Genomic DNA, 15,159 nt, shown 5'->3' on the forward strand with positions numbered 1-15,159 from the left:
GGCTTTTCCTTTAAATAAGGGACTTATACGATCTTCCCACTAGTATTCTGCCTTAAAAACTAAGTGTTTAACCCTGCTCTGGAACTCTGATTGAGTAAGCCAGGAAAAACATTTCTACTCAAATCAAGGGCTACCGGTCAGGTCATTGTAACAGACCTGTTCCTAGCTGGCAGTTTAAATTTGTAAATAGTCAAGTGCAGTTGCACACACAAATTGGTTTCACAAGTAACTTGAGCAGAGAAAGGTGACCATATGTAAATGTTATTTATGTGGCTTCTTCTAGTAAAATTTTCATTTAACCTGCATGTATGCATAGTCCTAGAAATATAATGAAGTCCATTAAGTCCATCTTTAACCAAGAAGAAGGAAATAAATTTACAGCTTCAGAGAAGATGCAGATATGAAAATCCAAGCTCAGACATTAACAAGTCAGCTGTTCACAAAGTTAAGACACCGTAGAAAATCTGTGTGAGAAATGTCTCTGCTATATTTTATACTCGCACCTCTGAGGAGTTTTCAGTCAGTGACCAGTTGTTATCTGTGTCTGCATGCCTGGAGCCATTTCCCAACAGATTTTTGCGGTCCGACACGCAAAGCTGTTCAAAGGTTATGCTTGTGGTACAATGTCCATAGGTTGTGTATAAAGACCACACTTCTAAACAAGCCTGCAGCTGGTATTTGTAATGGGAGGATGAATTCTGGATCTTGCTATGATCTCTTCTCCTCTTTGACTTTGCTGTGGATTACAGTCCACAGTGGTGTGCCCTGCTCCAGGACTGCAGGACTTAGACTGAGACAAATCTCTCATAGCTTGCTTGCATTTTGAGACTTCCTTCTCCATAACCTGAAGTATCCAGGCTTTTATTAGCAAGCTTTCAGTGCATTGATCACTTTGTTCTGAAGTAATCAGGCCCTCCTCAGTGCATGTCAGCAGAACTTCCTGCAGTCAGAAAAGGGACAGCTTTCTGTCAGCTCCCTCTCTACTGACTTTTTATGGATGCAAAGCAAAGCAAAGCTCTTTCAGCCTTTTCCTGCCACCTTCCAAGGGAGACCTCGACAGTTTTGCTCTTTCACTCCAGTTTATTTAATTCTTGCATGTCTCTAGGACTATCTGGCTTTCACAAGTTACACTGAATCTAAGTGTCCTAAAAGCTGCTTCATACAAATGTGCACACTGCTTGCCCCTGGGTTACAGAAGAGGAGAGGTTCCTGCACTGCTTGTTCTGATAACTCACTTCTGAAGCTAAGCTTCTCTTCAGTACCGTTCCCAGCACTGTTAATAGCACTGATCCCTACAGACAGCCCGAGGTGCCCGCAGAGCTCACCATGTAATGGACTCAGTGCTGCTTCCAGCAGTTGAGCTGCACTAGCAACTGTGTCTAAGAAACTTTGCTTTCCTCCGACATGGCAGAGTCACTGTTTCCCAGCCGACGGCACATCTAACAGAGACTGTTCTTCTTACCTCCCTTTCTACGTGTGGAAATAATTCAATCAGAAAGGAGTTAATGTTTTTCTATCATTTTCAGCTGTCCTTGAATTAACAGCAACAGGCACATGTGATTAGCCCAAAGCTTGAATGCTGCAGGTACAAGTCTTTGCTATTTTACAAGACACCGCTGTACTTCAATTCCCAAGCCATAGCGGGGCTAAACAGCCTTACTCTTCTCATGGGGGAGCTGCCAGGGTAAATGCACTAGATTATAAGGCTCTGACTACTCAGATGCTCTGCATGGTATAAACAGTTCAGGCAAAACAGTCCTTTTGACAACCATCACGGGAATTGTATTTTGCCTCTAGGACTTTTATATGACCATAATGCAGGAGACAACAATCTATGTAAATGAAGAACAAGACAAACACTGCAAACCAGGCATCCAAATGCAAGCAAAGCCCATGAGGACAAAGAAACCCAAAGAGATCCACCGTGGAGGAATCCATTTATGAAAACCATCCACTCTATTGCTGAAAGAAAAGAACCAAATAGTGACTGGGACCAGAACTAACAGACAATCACTTTCCTGGGCAGCAGGGGTCACAAAGTGGCAGTGTATGAACAAGAGAATTTCGTCTTTGTGCATACACGAAATTCTACAGAGGACAGGACAAAGAGACTGTGGATGGGGAAATTAGTTGTTTGCAATTATACCCATGAGATGCAGAAGCAAAATGAGATTCCCCTGGAGTACCCAATCTCTCTGGGAAAGATGGTTTTACTGTCCTCCTAAATTTAAGTTAATTCATTTTAGTAAGCAACATTTAAATCCTTGCAGTGATACTTATGGTAGAAAAGAGCAGCCAGAGAGTTGGTGGGAATTGCCATCACTTAGGTGCCTGAGCTTCTTGCAACAGCGTGCAAAGACAAGGATGCACTCTTCCTCTCCTTTGGCAAGAATCCAGACCATAAGTGAGACAAAGTGATATGCCCAAGAAAACAGGAAGGAGAATGCAGCTACAGCTGCAGAACTTAGGCCCTGTGATGGCAGCTCATCTTCATTCTGAGCTGCTCTTTACCCACATGGCCTCTCACTCACGCTGTTCACTCCTCTGTGCCTTGGCATTCCAGCTAGGAGGTGGGATGGGAGTGTGATTCAGGTAGATGACACCTTGCAGAGAAAAAATCTCCTTGGCAGCCCTATCTTGATTCATGTGAGAGTGCCAAGTGGCCACAGTGACAGGCAGCGTTGTGTTGGCAAATGCCTCTGGGAGAGCAGAAGGCGTGGGGGAGATGTTGGGAGGAGGACAAGGAGGAGCCGTAGGAAAGGTGCTTCTAGCTTGTGGAGAGGCTGGGCCGTAGAGTGCCTGAGAAATAAGAGGAGCTCCCAGGAGCAGCCAGATGTCCTCTTGAAGGGGTGAAGGCAGACAAAGCTTCAGCCTCTGAACTGGGGTGAGAGTAGTCTCCTCTGGGAGGGATGCTGCAACTATCCTTCATCTGGCTGTGGGCAGCAGGATTGTCAGATCCAAGAAGAGCAGATAGAGACACTGATAGCCCTGATGCTGCATGACCACATTTCCCTCCCACACTGTGAGCCTTCCTGACTGATGTTGTGCTGCAACTTGCATCCCAACTTGTTGGGCTCCTTGCAGGCAGCACCTGTGGGCCCAGTGGCCAAAGAAGGAAAGACACTTGCCCCAGGAGGGGACAGCCCTTCCCACAGGACACTGGCCACAAGTGCTGCAGACCTACTCTGCAGTGGAGCGGCAGATGTGAGCATTGCCCCAGCGCAAAGAAAATAACAGCTCAAATCCTCATAAACTGATTTTTATTTATGACATCATTAATGTACACATGTGCAGCACTATCCATCTGCAAAACATTCTGCTCTTGTGCTGTGGGAGAAGCAGGTCATGGGCAGCCCAGGGAGCTGTGTTTGTGAGGAAAATCAGCTGTTTGATGCAGCCGCTATCCTCAGTGAGCCCATGGTCAGAGTGTCAGTGCAACAGACTGCAATGTCATCCAGGACCTCCCTGTGATGTGGTGAAGCAATGGTGGGAGGCCTTTAAGGTTTCTGCTCTGTGCATATACCTGTACTTCGGCTGCCTTCCTGGTGACCTTGAAAAGGTGAGCCAATGCTTCTGACATTGCTTTTACTAAGGGAGGTGCAAAGGAGTAGCCAGGCTCAGGACAGTGTGTAAGAGAGGTTTTGTGCTTTTCAGCGGGGCAGAGCACAGAGCTGGTAGGCACGAGGTATGTTGGTTGTCCCACTCAGTGTTGGGGTTATATCGAGTTCCTGGGGGTCAACAACAGACTTCAAGGTAAAGTTCTGCAAGATGGTGGCAACCAGTAAGAATATCTCCATACGTGCCAGGCCCTCTCCAGGGCATATTCGCTTCCCTGGAAGTGAAAAATAGCAAACAGAACTCAGTAGGTGTTGCTGAGTAGACCAGAGTTTGTACAAAGCAGATGTGTTGCACAGCTTTATCTACTGGATGCAGCTACAGACTGTTGGGATTACTATGGATGTTGGCAAGAGTTTGTTGAAGAAAAACCCTTGGGAATTTGGTTGAGTGTATGAAGGAAAAACAGGAACAGGAGTTTTTAAGCATCACAGGAAGCAAGAGAGAGGAAGGTGACATAAAGCATGTGTGAAAAAGTCGAGGGTTCAGGCTATTGATGGGTGAGTTGTTACATGTAGCCCAGAGGCACTTAAGAAGTGCTGGGGAAGAGTGGAACTACTACAGAAAGACAGATTGGTTAAGGATGACTTGGTTGCGTAGGAAAGCAATGAATGTTTTAGGAAGTGGGTCCCAGTCACATCATTATGTTGGCAACTCCTAGTAGGAGGTTTGAGAAGCCACCCAGATGCAGCTGGGGAAGGGAGCAGCAAGGAGTTATCCAGAGAGCCCCAAGGAAGCACCAGTGGAACCATGCTGGGAAGAGGGAGAGTGTGTTATAGGGAAATACAGCGTGGTCCCCAGAAGAGGAGGCTGACAGGGAGAGGAAGAGAGAGAAAGCCTGTTCTTTACCTGCTGAGAAGGGCATGAACAAGTCGCTCTTCCTAAAGGTGCCATTCTCCTTCAAGAAATGTTCAGGGTTGAACTCATTTGGGTTTGGAAACTCTTTTTTGTCATATAAGACAGAACTGATAACGGGAAAGATTGTGGTGCCCTGGGGTAAGGGAAGAGCAGAACAAGAGGGGGAGGCAAGTTAGATCACTGCTTGCCAAGTTAAGGCTGAGCTTTCCAGCACAGTCCTACTAATGCTTTTGGTTTCCCTTTGGGGACCCTTCATTTGGGAAGGCAGCTTTAGGGAGACCTTGCTAGATGTTACAGCAGGGACAATTGTTGGTTGCTCTTCCTGAATGCTCTCTATCATTTTCAAACCATTTATCTTCACCTTGCTCTGGTCATGTGGGGACACTGCATCCAATTCTTCCTCTTTCTTAATGTTTCACAATAATGAACTTGTAGATGCATGGTGGTGAACAGTTCCATGGCCTCGCTGCCTTTTGTCTGAGGAGTTGCTGCTAAGTTTTTTTGTGAACCTACTGCTTTTCCCAGGTATGTAAAGCTGCAAAGCATGTGAGCAAAGGTGTTGGGCAGAGCTGCTGTCCCAGTCTTGGCCTATGGAGCAGCAACAAGGGATTTCAAGCCTAAGAGCAAACGTGCTGTCACCTTGCTGTTGAAATTCAGGGAGTTTGCCCACTAACCTTAGGAATGATGTACTCTCTGAAGTTGGTGTCTTTGATCACAGTGTGAGGGAGAGCCAGGGGGACGAGGGCGATGAAGCGCTGGATTTCATGAACCACCGCATCTGTGTAGGGCATCTGTGTCCGGTCAGCGACACAAGGTCTTCGTGATCGTCCTATTACCCGGTCAATCTCTTCTTGAACTTTCTCTGTCATGAGAGACACAAACCATAAAACAGGTAAATAAAGTTTGCTCTAAGCTGTCCGCAAATCACATAGTACAGATAGATGGCAAGAACATTTATGTTGATTTTGGTGTTGACTAGAACACAGCTCCACTGCAGCCCATGCAAAGATTGTCTTCCTAATGACCTGGCTAAATGGGAATACTGGGAGATAAAGATGTGGACCCAGTTAAGTTTCTGTTTGTGAGGCGAATGCAACTGATGATGATGCCAGCAAAACTGAGGGATCTGTAACGGCCACCCTGGGGAATGACAGTGCAAGGACTTTTCCCATTTGTATAAACTGGGGAGGGGAGGGTGGATTGGGAGAGAAAACGATTGGGAGAGAGAGGGAGAGAGATTGAGAGAAGCATGTGGTGTTAGACACACAGAGGTGTCACAGGCTAGTACCTTGTATCTTTGGGTGTTTCAGAAGAAGCAGAAGCCCATATCTAACAGTGGTGCTAGTTGTCTCAGTTCCAGCAATGAACAAGTCGAAGGCACTGGTTATCAGGTTCTCCATGTGGAAACTGGAATTGGGATTCTCTTTCTCCTAGGGAAAAAGCTGTGCTGTTTCTCTGGTTGAGCTGAGAAAAGTCGCCCTTTCTTGTGTCATCCCAGTCCTTCCTTTTCACCTAGAGCTGTTGCATTTCTCTGCTAAGGTGCAACAGCCTTTTGGGGGCATTGTAAGGCTATCTTTGTGCAGCAAGCTCAGCCCCAGAGCAACTTTCACACTGTGGGCTGAATGGTACGTAGCTGCCTGTTTGCCCTTGCTGTGCCAACAGCTTTCCAGTGGAAAAACTGTAAGACCAGACTGCAAATGTCCCTGTGTTTCAGTGAGAGCAGATGAAAGTCTTGCTGTCCAAGAAGCTGCAAGCAGTGGCTGGTAAGTGTGCAGACTCAGAGTTATAAGCTCTAGCACAGGTGATATCTGGGGTGTTATTGGTGTCTTCCCACTGCACAGCCTAGCTGCCTAGAAAGGGGTGATCCCAATGTCTATGTTACTTAGGAGAGGGAAGCATCTCAGGGTAGGTGTGTTTGGGGATGAGCTGGGGCTGTATGCTGTCTCCTTACCTCCTGCATCTTGCTGAGGAAGCAGTCGATGAAATCCTGAGGGGAGCTGGGATCTAGGGAGGCTTGGTGTATTTTCACCTCCTCTGACACAAAGGCTTTTAGCACATCAAATTCTGTGAATATCTTGTTGTGTGGGCCAGGCAAGTAATCCATGATCTTTGAAAACATCTGGTAGAGCTGAAAGGAAAGAAACACAAAGGTCCTTAGCATGCCCATTGCCTCATCCTGTGATATTAGCAAAAACCCTAAAAAGGCCAAAATCCTCTCAACTGGGCCAAGCAGAAAGGCTATAAGGCCAGGTAGTCTGACAGGGCAGCAGGGGCTTGCTTGGTAGTAGTAGGAACCTTAGAGATGGAGAAGAAGAGTGTTCAGGACTAGGGGGAAGCTGCACTTGGCTGGCAAAGCCAACTTCATTGATGAGGGTGCTTCTTAGTCTTGAATGAATTCCCTCCTGTGTAGCAGAGCATTTATGAGGTGGGTCCTAGTTAGAAGACTGAAATGGGAATTCGTCGGGAGGGAGGTCTCCTGTTCCCCTGGGAAAACATTGCCACAGTGAAATGGCTACTGAATGTACCTGTCCCCAGTGGGAGTTCATCATCTTAGCAATGCTGTTCATGTTGGCCAGCAGGGCCAGGAACTTCTTGTCTTGGTAATCATATCGTTTCCCAAAGATGATGGAGCATATGATGTTGGATACAGCAGAGCTTAGCATGAAGGTTGGGTCAAAAGGTGCTCCTGTTATATCAAAGAAGTTACAAACCATAAAAAAAATACCAAAAAAAACCCCAAAACACCACACCCAAAAAACCCCAAACCATGACTATTTATAGCTACTGTGGGTAACTGAGCTCTGGTTGGTAGTGGAAGTACCAAATCACAGTCTCTGACACAGAGTGGTTCTCCAGAAATACCAGTACACGATCAGAGAATTATTTACTGCTTTGTAATGAGGAGTAGCTGGTGCATGGAACAAACACACAGGAATTTCAATTCTGTGTTGAAGACGTGGGGTCCCTTAATGCAGTCTTTTTTTTTTTTTTTAACATAAGCTATCTTAAAAATGGACCATACCATTTGTTTTGTTGATCTCTTCCAGCAAGTGCTCACTTTCCTCCTGAATCCTCTGTTCAATGCTCCTCTTCCCCATTCCAAAGTTGCGCAGAGTGGTGAGAGCAAACCGCCGGACTTCTAACCATTCCTTGTTGTTGCTAAAGATAATCCCTGCAGAGGAAGAAGGGAGGAGGGAAGATCTGGCTTGGGCTTGCTGCATGTGAGTTGAACAGAGGCTCGTGGTGACAGTGAATCCTGTCCTTAGGAGCGCACTTACATGGTAGTGTTATAGAATACTGTGGTTTGGAAGCAATCTCAGGAGGTCCTGTAGTCCAACTGCCTGCTTTTCACCTTCTCCGCCACATACCCAACCTCCTTGTGAACAGTTAATCACTCATATCCACACATAATTTCCCTTGCTGCAGCTGATGGCTCTTGCCACTTGCCCTTTCACTGCCCATGGCTGTGATCAATCTAGCTCAATTTCTCTGCTATCCGTTTTGGGTGGCGGAAACCAGAAATTACTGCCCCTTCTGCCTTCCATTCTCCAGGTGAGGCCCACCTGCTCCCCACAGTCTTCCCTCGCATGGCATGTTCCAGCTCTAATCTACTAAAAGAACCCTCAGCCCTTCCCTTCTCAGAAGGAGCTCAGTCAGCAAACATACCTAATCCATTGTTAGCCCTGTCCCCTATTGGCATGTGTCCTCTGGCAGCAAACTCATCTGCACGATCAATCAAGGCTTCTTTCACCACGTCATGTCCATGCAGAACCACCACTGGGTCAGGGCCCAGGTGCACTGTGAACACTGGTCCATACTCTTCACTGAGCTGTCAAAATGCAAGAGGGAAAATGGCCATGGAACAGATAGAGGGGAGGAATTGAAAAGTGGCCTGAACTGCTGCATCCCACTGCAGGCAGTGCGGGCTCACAGACCAGCACCATCAAGATTTGGTCTTCTCATAAGTGTGGTTGTGGAGGGAGTTCCCACCTATCAAGCCCTCAACAACAACTGCAGTGACAGGGAGCAGCTGAGATCCTCATGACTTTTCTGCTCTGGGATTGCCACTCATCAAGCTATGGCCACAGGTTGTCCCCATCACAGGTCCCATATGTTTCTCTCCCACAGAAGAAAGTAGGAAAGAACAAGAATGTAGCCTTACCTTACGGAGGGTGTTAGCCAAGTCCTTTGGTTTCACCTGCATCATGGTGCCTAGGATGGGAAGAGGAGATGGTCCTGGAGGCATCTTTCCCTTTCCAGACTTCCTTCTCCATGCTGTGATGGAGAGCAGGCAAGCTATGCAAACCAGGAGGACAACAGTGGCTGCTGTCAAGAGCCCCATTTTGCTTCGGCAGCTCAGGAGAGAATGACTCTGGCTGCTGAAGCCCAGGTTTATGTACTGAAGGGCTATGTTAGCTCAGCAGCAGGTTTTGGATTACGTGGCTGAGTTAGTCAATATTATCAGTTAATCATTTGTTATGCTGCCCTGTGTTATGAAACTACAGCTTCTCAAGGATTAATAGGTCATTGAAGACACGCCTTATCTCAAATAACTGCAGAAGTCAACAGAGGTTAAAAAGTTTATAATGTGCTCATAAAACTTGTTTGGTGTCACTAAAATTTATTGTTAAAGAGGTCACTCTAGGAATGCACCTCTTCTATTAGAGGTACTCCTGGAAATTCACTGTCATGAGAGCATGTTCCAAGTTCTTCAGTGCCATTTGGATTTTCTATTCTTAGTGTTGATTGTACAAGCTGTCAGTGGGGGGAGCCATCCTTACTTGTTCCTAAAGTCTTTCTGACATTACCAGTGGCTTTTGTACCACATGTGACTGCTAAAGAACATACTGACTTATGTTCTCCTTCGTGCACAGCAATTGCCTTAGTCTCTCTCCCTAGAGCTCTCTGGCCTCACAAGAGAGGAAATTATAAAATATCCATCTAACAAGGGCAGAAGGGTCTCCAGACATCACAATAGACAAGAAAGGACTTGCTGGGAGAGATAAGATGAAGACATAAGAAAAGGGGACTAGACCTTGGGACTCTGACCTCTTCGATGTCTCCTTGAGGCAAGCGAGAGAAGCAGGTAGAGAGGAGAAAAATCAAGAACTTGAGAAGGTCCCTCGGGAATGGCTTCCCAAGCTGAGACAACTCACAGCTGCACTTGTGAGAGGCTGAGTATAGATTAGTGCAACCTGGCAACTAGTCCTTGCAATTGCAATGACCAAAGAGGCCCACCCAACCTACTGGAGGAAGCTGGCATGCTCAAGTTCCTGTTTTGTTGATGTCTGATTCTGATATGAGGAACTGCTCCCCTGGAAGATCCAGAAGTGCTCGGAGAGGCTGCAGAGCATGCCTGGTGTGTTGTGAGGACTTCAAAAAGAGCTAGAGGCTTATGCCCAAGATTAGTCCATGAGCTACGAACCTGCGAGGTCCCAATAGCCATAACAATGGCAGGTAGAAAGGACTCTCAGGACTGTGGCACTGCCTGTGCTCGTCTTTCTCAGTCTGGCCACATCCGTTTGTCTCTCCTGAGCTGTGACATTTCTGCAGGCAAACAGAGCAGAAGGTGTTGTGAAGACAGGGGACATGGGACTTGGTGGATGCCCAGAGAAGGGCAACAAAGCAGGTGAAGGATCTCAAGAACAAGTCTTACGAGGTGCAGCTGAGGGACTTGGTGTTGTTTAGTCTGCAGGAAAGGAGGCTGAGGGAAGACCTTATTGCACTCTACAACTACCTTAATGGAGGTTGTAAACAAGTGGGTGTTGATCTCTTCTCACAAGTTACAACCAACATGACAAAAGGAAATGGCTTCAGGTTACACCAAGGAAAAGTTTGGGAAAAACTTCTACACTGAAAGGGTTATCAAAGCCTGAAACAGGCTGCCCAAGGAAGTGGTTGAACAGCCATCCTTGGATGTGTTTAAAAGCCATCTAGATATGGTGCTCAGGGACATGGTTTAGAAGTGGGCCTGGTAGAGTTAGATAATGGTTGGACTTGATGATCTTGAAGGTGTCTTCCAACCAAAATGATTCTATGATTCTAAGGGGCATCGGTGCTTGGCTGGAGTGTGCTGAGTTTGCTGTGCAGCAGTGTGTTGATATGAGCTTGCCCTTTGCTCAGAGATGTTAGTGAAGGTCTCCATCCCTTGCAAAAATTTCTGTAGCTTACTGTATGGGCTGAAAGAGGCAGGACGCAGGAACAACCACAGACCACAGCTGAAATGCAAAGAGTAGATTTAGTCTCGCTACGTGGGAATCTGGAGAATCCTTGCAGCAGCATCTGGGCGGAGGCACACAGGCAGCGATCACAGGAGCAGCATGACAAGCAGCAGCACAGACATAAGGAGATGTCTCCTTGCTAGAAACCACATGGTATTTAGCCCACTGCTTTGTTATGTTTTACTTGCTGCTCTGCCTGAGTTCCCAGGACTCACATGATGGCTTTGCAGGGCAAGAATGTGAGAGATGCCTCTACATCTATCCCAGGTCTCTGTTATCTAAGCGTGGGTGTGCTGCTTGTCAAGCATGCCAGCCCAAGCAGTAATCTAGTGTGATGTATGTGTTTTCCAACACCTCACGTGCAAGTCACTTGAGGTGATCCTACAGTTCTCCTCGCCAAACTTCCATTGTACCCCTACACTTACCTACAAGTTCTTAAGTCATCCTCATTTTCTTGCATAGGCACAATAATTTGCTAGCTGCTCTTTTTAAATCTCATTTTACTTCTTAACGACCTGTACTAGATACTTTTGTAAAAAGTAAAAAGCTTTGTAAAAACTGAATTGCTGACAAATTTGGGCTAGTTGCCCATCTGCTGGCCTAAACTCCTGCATCGGATGTTGCCAGGGCAGTTCATGGGAGTTTGTCTAGTTCTAGAGACTTCCGTCTGGTGAAAGTAGAGTTCATAGGAGTTCGCACTCCTATATGAGGTTTCTCTTCTGCCAGGGTTCACGACCTTCCCTGTAAAGTTCTCTTTTTCTGGGGACAAAGGCTCATCTGTCAGTTCTGCCTCTTCATTTGCGACATACTTTGGGCAAAATCCCTGAACTAAGAATACTTTCAAAATTTCTCAATTTTATCTGGGTAAAATCATTATATTCCAAATACACCTACCACTGGGGATATTCCAAATACACTGTACACTGGGGATTTACAAGAGGAGAAAACCCATAAGACAAGTCACTCAGACCTTTCCCGGTGGGAACCCATGGGCTTTTTCATGTCACAGTACGTCCAAGGGTTTTCTGAGTAATCACTTCTGTTTGCAGACTCTATGAGCAGGCAGAGTTGGTCTGTCCTCTCCATTCATGTCCAGGAAGGCCAGGCTGAAATCTCCTCTTCTGCATCCTTCCCATGAACTTTGGTGTTAATTCATTGGAGGCATGTATTAGGGATACCCAAAGAAAAGGCTATCAGTGTCATAGCTTTGCCTCTTTTATTCTAAAACAAAGCACAAGCTTGAAGAGAACCTGTCATCGTTGTGTAGAATCTCCTGTAAGCTTGCAACTGCACCTTCTCTTTCTGGACCTCAGTTCAGAAGGTGGCACTGCAAAATGCCCCTCCTGTCCACTGTGCAGCTAGCACCCCTCATCCCTAGGATGCTTGGTGTGGATGTCCCTGCTGTTTGCAAATGCTGTTGAAGGACTGTTTGGACTGAGTCACTCCTCCATTCACTGCTGCTTTGTACCACATGATGCACGGTACAGGCCAGACATGTAGCAATCTCCTTGGAGGCAGCCCCATGATGCACAGGACATTTTGTACTTCTCTTCCTGACGCTTCTTGGTGGTCGTGTTTAACACCTCCTTTTCTTCCCACAGGTATCTAGAGAGCTTTCTGCAGCCAGGGTAACTCCTACACTGCCACCATGTCTGCTCCAGTGTCCCAGGCTCAAAATTGTTAAGAAGGAGAGGATTTTCCTGATGGACATCCTAGGAAGAATTTAGCTTGCTGGGGTTATGATCAGATTCAGGCTCTGTAGTGGCCTACAAAGATGTTTGCTTCACCTATCTTCATCCTATCCTCTTGTGTCCTCTTTGTGGTGGTCTTGGGTGCTAGCTAAATTTGCATTTACAGGTGGATCGTGGTAATGCATGAGAGCCATTGAATGGATGAGGAGAACATTTGTGAGGGAGAGAGACCTGCCTGTTTCCTCTCATCCAGGCTGCAGTATGCTGCCCCTCACAACTTCTTCTGAACAAGGCATGTAATTTCCATGAATTTCATGCTCAATTGACTTGCCTCTCATCTCTACATCATCCAACGCAGCTGTCAAATGTGTATGTAGAGACTGCGGAAGGGCACTTACCTGAAACTGTTCTCAGCACAGGTATTGTTTGGTGGATCTACAGCACGCCCAGTGTTGCTTCACATAGTTATTGTTCAAGCATGTGTACACATTTTTTCTGTCAGCACAAACAAACTGTTGGTGAGTTAAAGTGTAATGAAAACTATCTCTCTATAGCTCCAAAGTACTTTGTTTATTTTTTATTGTTTACCCAGTTATCAGCATGTAACGTGGTCAAATGAACCACTCTGCACTCACGCAGTGTCTGTGAGTTTGAGGTGAACTGTCTTGGCACAATGTTCAGCTTCTGCAGAGACAAAACCTCCCTCTCTGCCAAAGTCCAAATATTTTCCCTGGGCACTCTGGCTGCCTGACACCCAGGCAGGCACTGGGGCAAGCATATTTATTTCATGAGCACCGCTCAGACAGCAGCCACACAGGCAGCCTGGTGAGATCCATTTGCTTCAGTCCCTGCTGTGCAGAGCAGCTGAAAAGGTCTTGTACTTTGTGGAACAGCCCTCCCGGTTGGTGTGCGAAATGAGCAGTGTGCAGGGTGACTGGTGATGGTCAGCTGGGATCATGGCATCCTGTAGAGCTGCAGAGGAAAGATTGGCTGTGAGCTAAGGTGGAAGAGCAGAAGAAACACCTCCCTTGGCCTTAGCTACTGCCCATGCTTGTTGATGAGATCTAGGGTTGGCTGGAGGAGCAAGCTGCATGGTGCTGTGCAGATGTCTGGGAACTGGAGGGTCTGCTGAGAGCAGAAGCTGCCAATGGAAGTGCATTATTAAGGGTCAAGATAGAAATCCTACTTGTCTAACCCACACGCCATGCTGGGATGTGTGTGATGATCTAGTCCCAAAGGAATAAGAGCATGATTACAAAAGAATTTGACAGCACAGGCTATGGCAGTGCTTCCATGCAAAAAGTTTGGTGCAAAAGGTGTATACAAACCACACGTGCATCACCTCTGCAGCAGTGTAGAGACATTCACACCTCTGTTGTGAGAATGCAAAAACATCTGCATGGTAAAATGTACAATAAGGCCTTTACTCAGTATGGGTACTGTAGCCCGATGTGTGGTTACATGGGACACTTCCAGCTACAGGCAGGTGGAGCTTTCTCTGGGATCACAGAGGCTCCCCTTACATGTATTTCAAACCCATCTTAGGGGCCCACTTGACAGCTTTTGGAGGTGGAGGTCTCACAGAGCATATCATCCTGCCACCAGATAACCAGGCCTGGAACAGTCCTGCAGCCATCCCCACACAACCACGCTGCAATAAAGGCTGTAGTCCACAGTCAGGAGTGTTTCAGGGGGGATCACCTCCTTTTAGGTGTGCAAAGCTTCCTGAGCTCCACAGTTTTCCACAGATTTTATGAGGGGGGCTATTTCTGTGCTTATATGTCAGCACTCTGTGTCTGGCAGTTGAAGTAGTGGCATCTCCAAAAGAGAAAAAAAAGCATTGTCACTCAGCTTCTTACACTCATGCCATGCAATGAGCATTTAGAGCAGCAGTAGTGTACATGAGGAAAAGCAAGTGGATCTCCTGCATGGTCCAGCAGTAAGAAGAACTCAGGACAAGAATAAAGGGTTTGAAGATCCTCCTGGGGCTCTGCAGTAAATTGCACAGATGAGCTTCTCTCAGCTTTGTGATATGAATACAGACTTATAAGTTCAGCTCTTGCCCTGTGGTTTTCTTCAAAGGGTGCAAGCAGGCTGTGATGAGTTCAGACCCAGGTGAGGGCAATGAAAGGCATTAAACTGCAGGGCTGGGTCCACCTCAACACTTCAGAATTTCTATTCCCAGCTGGATCAACAATTTAAAAGGACTAGGCTAAGAGCACCTGCTTCATGGTCCTTAGCAAGAGATCAGGATGAGAATTGCAGGGCAGTCTAGGACTGCATTTGGAGCTATGCTCTTCTGGAGTTTTCTTGGTTTACTTGCTTTTGTTCTGGGTGCTCAGAGTAGTGGTTTTTCTGATCACACCCTGCTGGCCTGTGGCCAAGAAAGCCTGCATCTCACCTTACCTCCTGGCTGGGAAGGGAATGATTCTTTTGTGCTGACTACTTGGGGTAAGTAAGCCTGGTATCAAGAGGCTTTCTTACTGCTTTATCTTTTCACAGTGCAGAGGTATGCCTGGAATGGGAAGAAAGTGGATTTTGATGTGAAGTGTTCTCTTAACAGCTTCAGTGCACCTTGTGTAACCAGGGAGCTGTTTATGTGACCTAGAAGTCAAGGGTTTTGATGAAGTGCTCTGTGTGGATCTAGAGGGTCTTGGCTACTGCATTCCCTCCAGACTCCAATGCTGGCTAGGACCTTTCTTCCTGCAGAAAGATAGCTTTGTAGTGGACCCCATCTTCAATGTGGGGTGCTGAAGTCCCTGCTACTCTCTCCT

At 46.7% G+C, this 15,159-nt stretch overlaps 2 protein-coding genes across 4 annotated transcripts in view; one reads left to right on the plus strand and one right to left on the minus strand.

Annotated features, from left to right (window-relative positions):
* Positions 1-3,243: 3,243 nt before the first annotated feature.
* On the minus strand, positions 3,244-8,833 carry LOC104273142 (cytochrome P450 2C9-like). Of its 3 annotated transcripts, none has more exons than XM_009868367.1 (9): positions 8,636-8,833; positions 8,140-8,302; positions 7,496-7,645; positions 6,999-7,159; positions 6,425-6,601; positions 5,762-5,903; positions 5,148-5,335; positions 4,465-4,606; positions 3,244-3,832 (listed from the first exon to the last, which is right to left on the minus strand). In XM_009868367.1, exons 1-9 carry the CDS (start codon positions 8,813-8,815, stop codon positions 3,651-3,653), a joined length of 1,485 nt encoding a protein of 494 aa, XP_009866669.1. In that variant the 5' UTR covers positions 8,816-8,833; the 3' UTR covers positions 3,244-3,650. The 3 variants fall into 3 exon arrangements, with proteins under 3 accessions (XP_009866669.1, XP_009866670.1, XP_009866671.1); XM_009868368.1 differs by having other exon boundaries at positions 3,651-3,832; positions 6,425-6,592; positions 6,990-7,159; positions 8,636-8,815; XM_009868369.1 differs by lacking the exon at positions 8,140-8,302 and having other exon boundaries at positions 3,651-3,832; positions 7,496-7,653; positions 8,634-8,815.
* A 5,843-nt stretch (positions 8,834-14,676) lies between these two features.
* The window catches only part of LOC104273144 (zona pellucida sperm-binding protein 4-like), a 4,956-nt gene continuing 4,473 nt past the window's right edge, over positions 14,677-15,159 (plus strand). The window contains exons 1-2 of the mRNA XM_009868371.1: positions 14,677-14,836; positions 14,888-14,964. Coding sequence (XP_009866673.1) covers positions 14,677-14,836; positions 14,888-14,964 — 237 coding nt within the window. The remainder of the gene's footprint in view (positions 14,837-14,887; positions 14,965-15,159) is intronic.

The sequence above is a fragment of the Apaloderma vittatum genome, unplaced genomic scaffold (assembly GCF_000703405.1).
Source record: "Apaloderma vittatum isolate BGI_N311 unplaced genomic scaffold, ASM70340v1 scaffold16514, whole genome shotgun sequence".
Taxonomy (NCBI): domain Eukaryota; kingdom Metazoa; phylum Chordata; class Aves; order Trogoniformes; family Trogonidae; genus Apaloderma; species Apaloderma vittatum.

Coding starts and splice junctions, on each gene's coding strand:
- LOC104273142 (XM_009868367.1), bottom strand. CDS start 8,815: ATGGGGCTCTTGACAGCAGCCACTGTTGTCCTCCTGGTTTGCATAGCT. Junction 7,646..8,139: donor CAGGGCTAACAATGGATTAG/GTATGTTTGCTG, acceptor CTTCCTCTGCAG/GGATTATCTTTAGCAACAAC. Junction 5,336..5,761: donor GAAACACCCAAAGATACAAG/GTACTAGCCTGT, acceptor CTCTCATGACAG/AGAAAGTTCAAGAAGAGATT.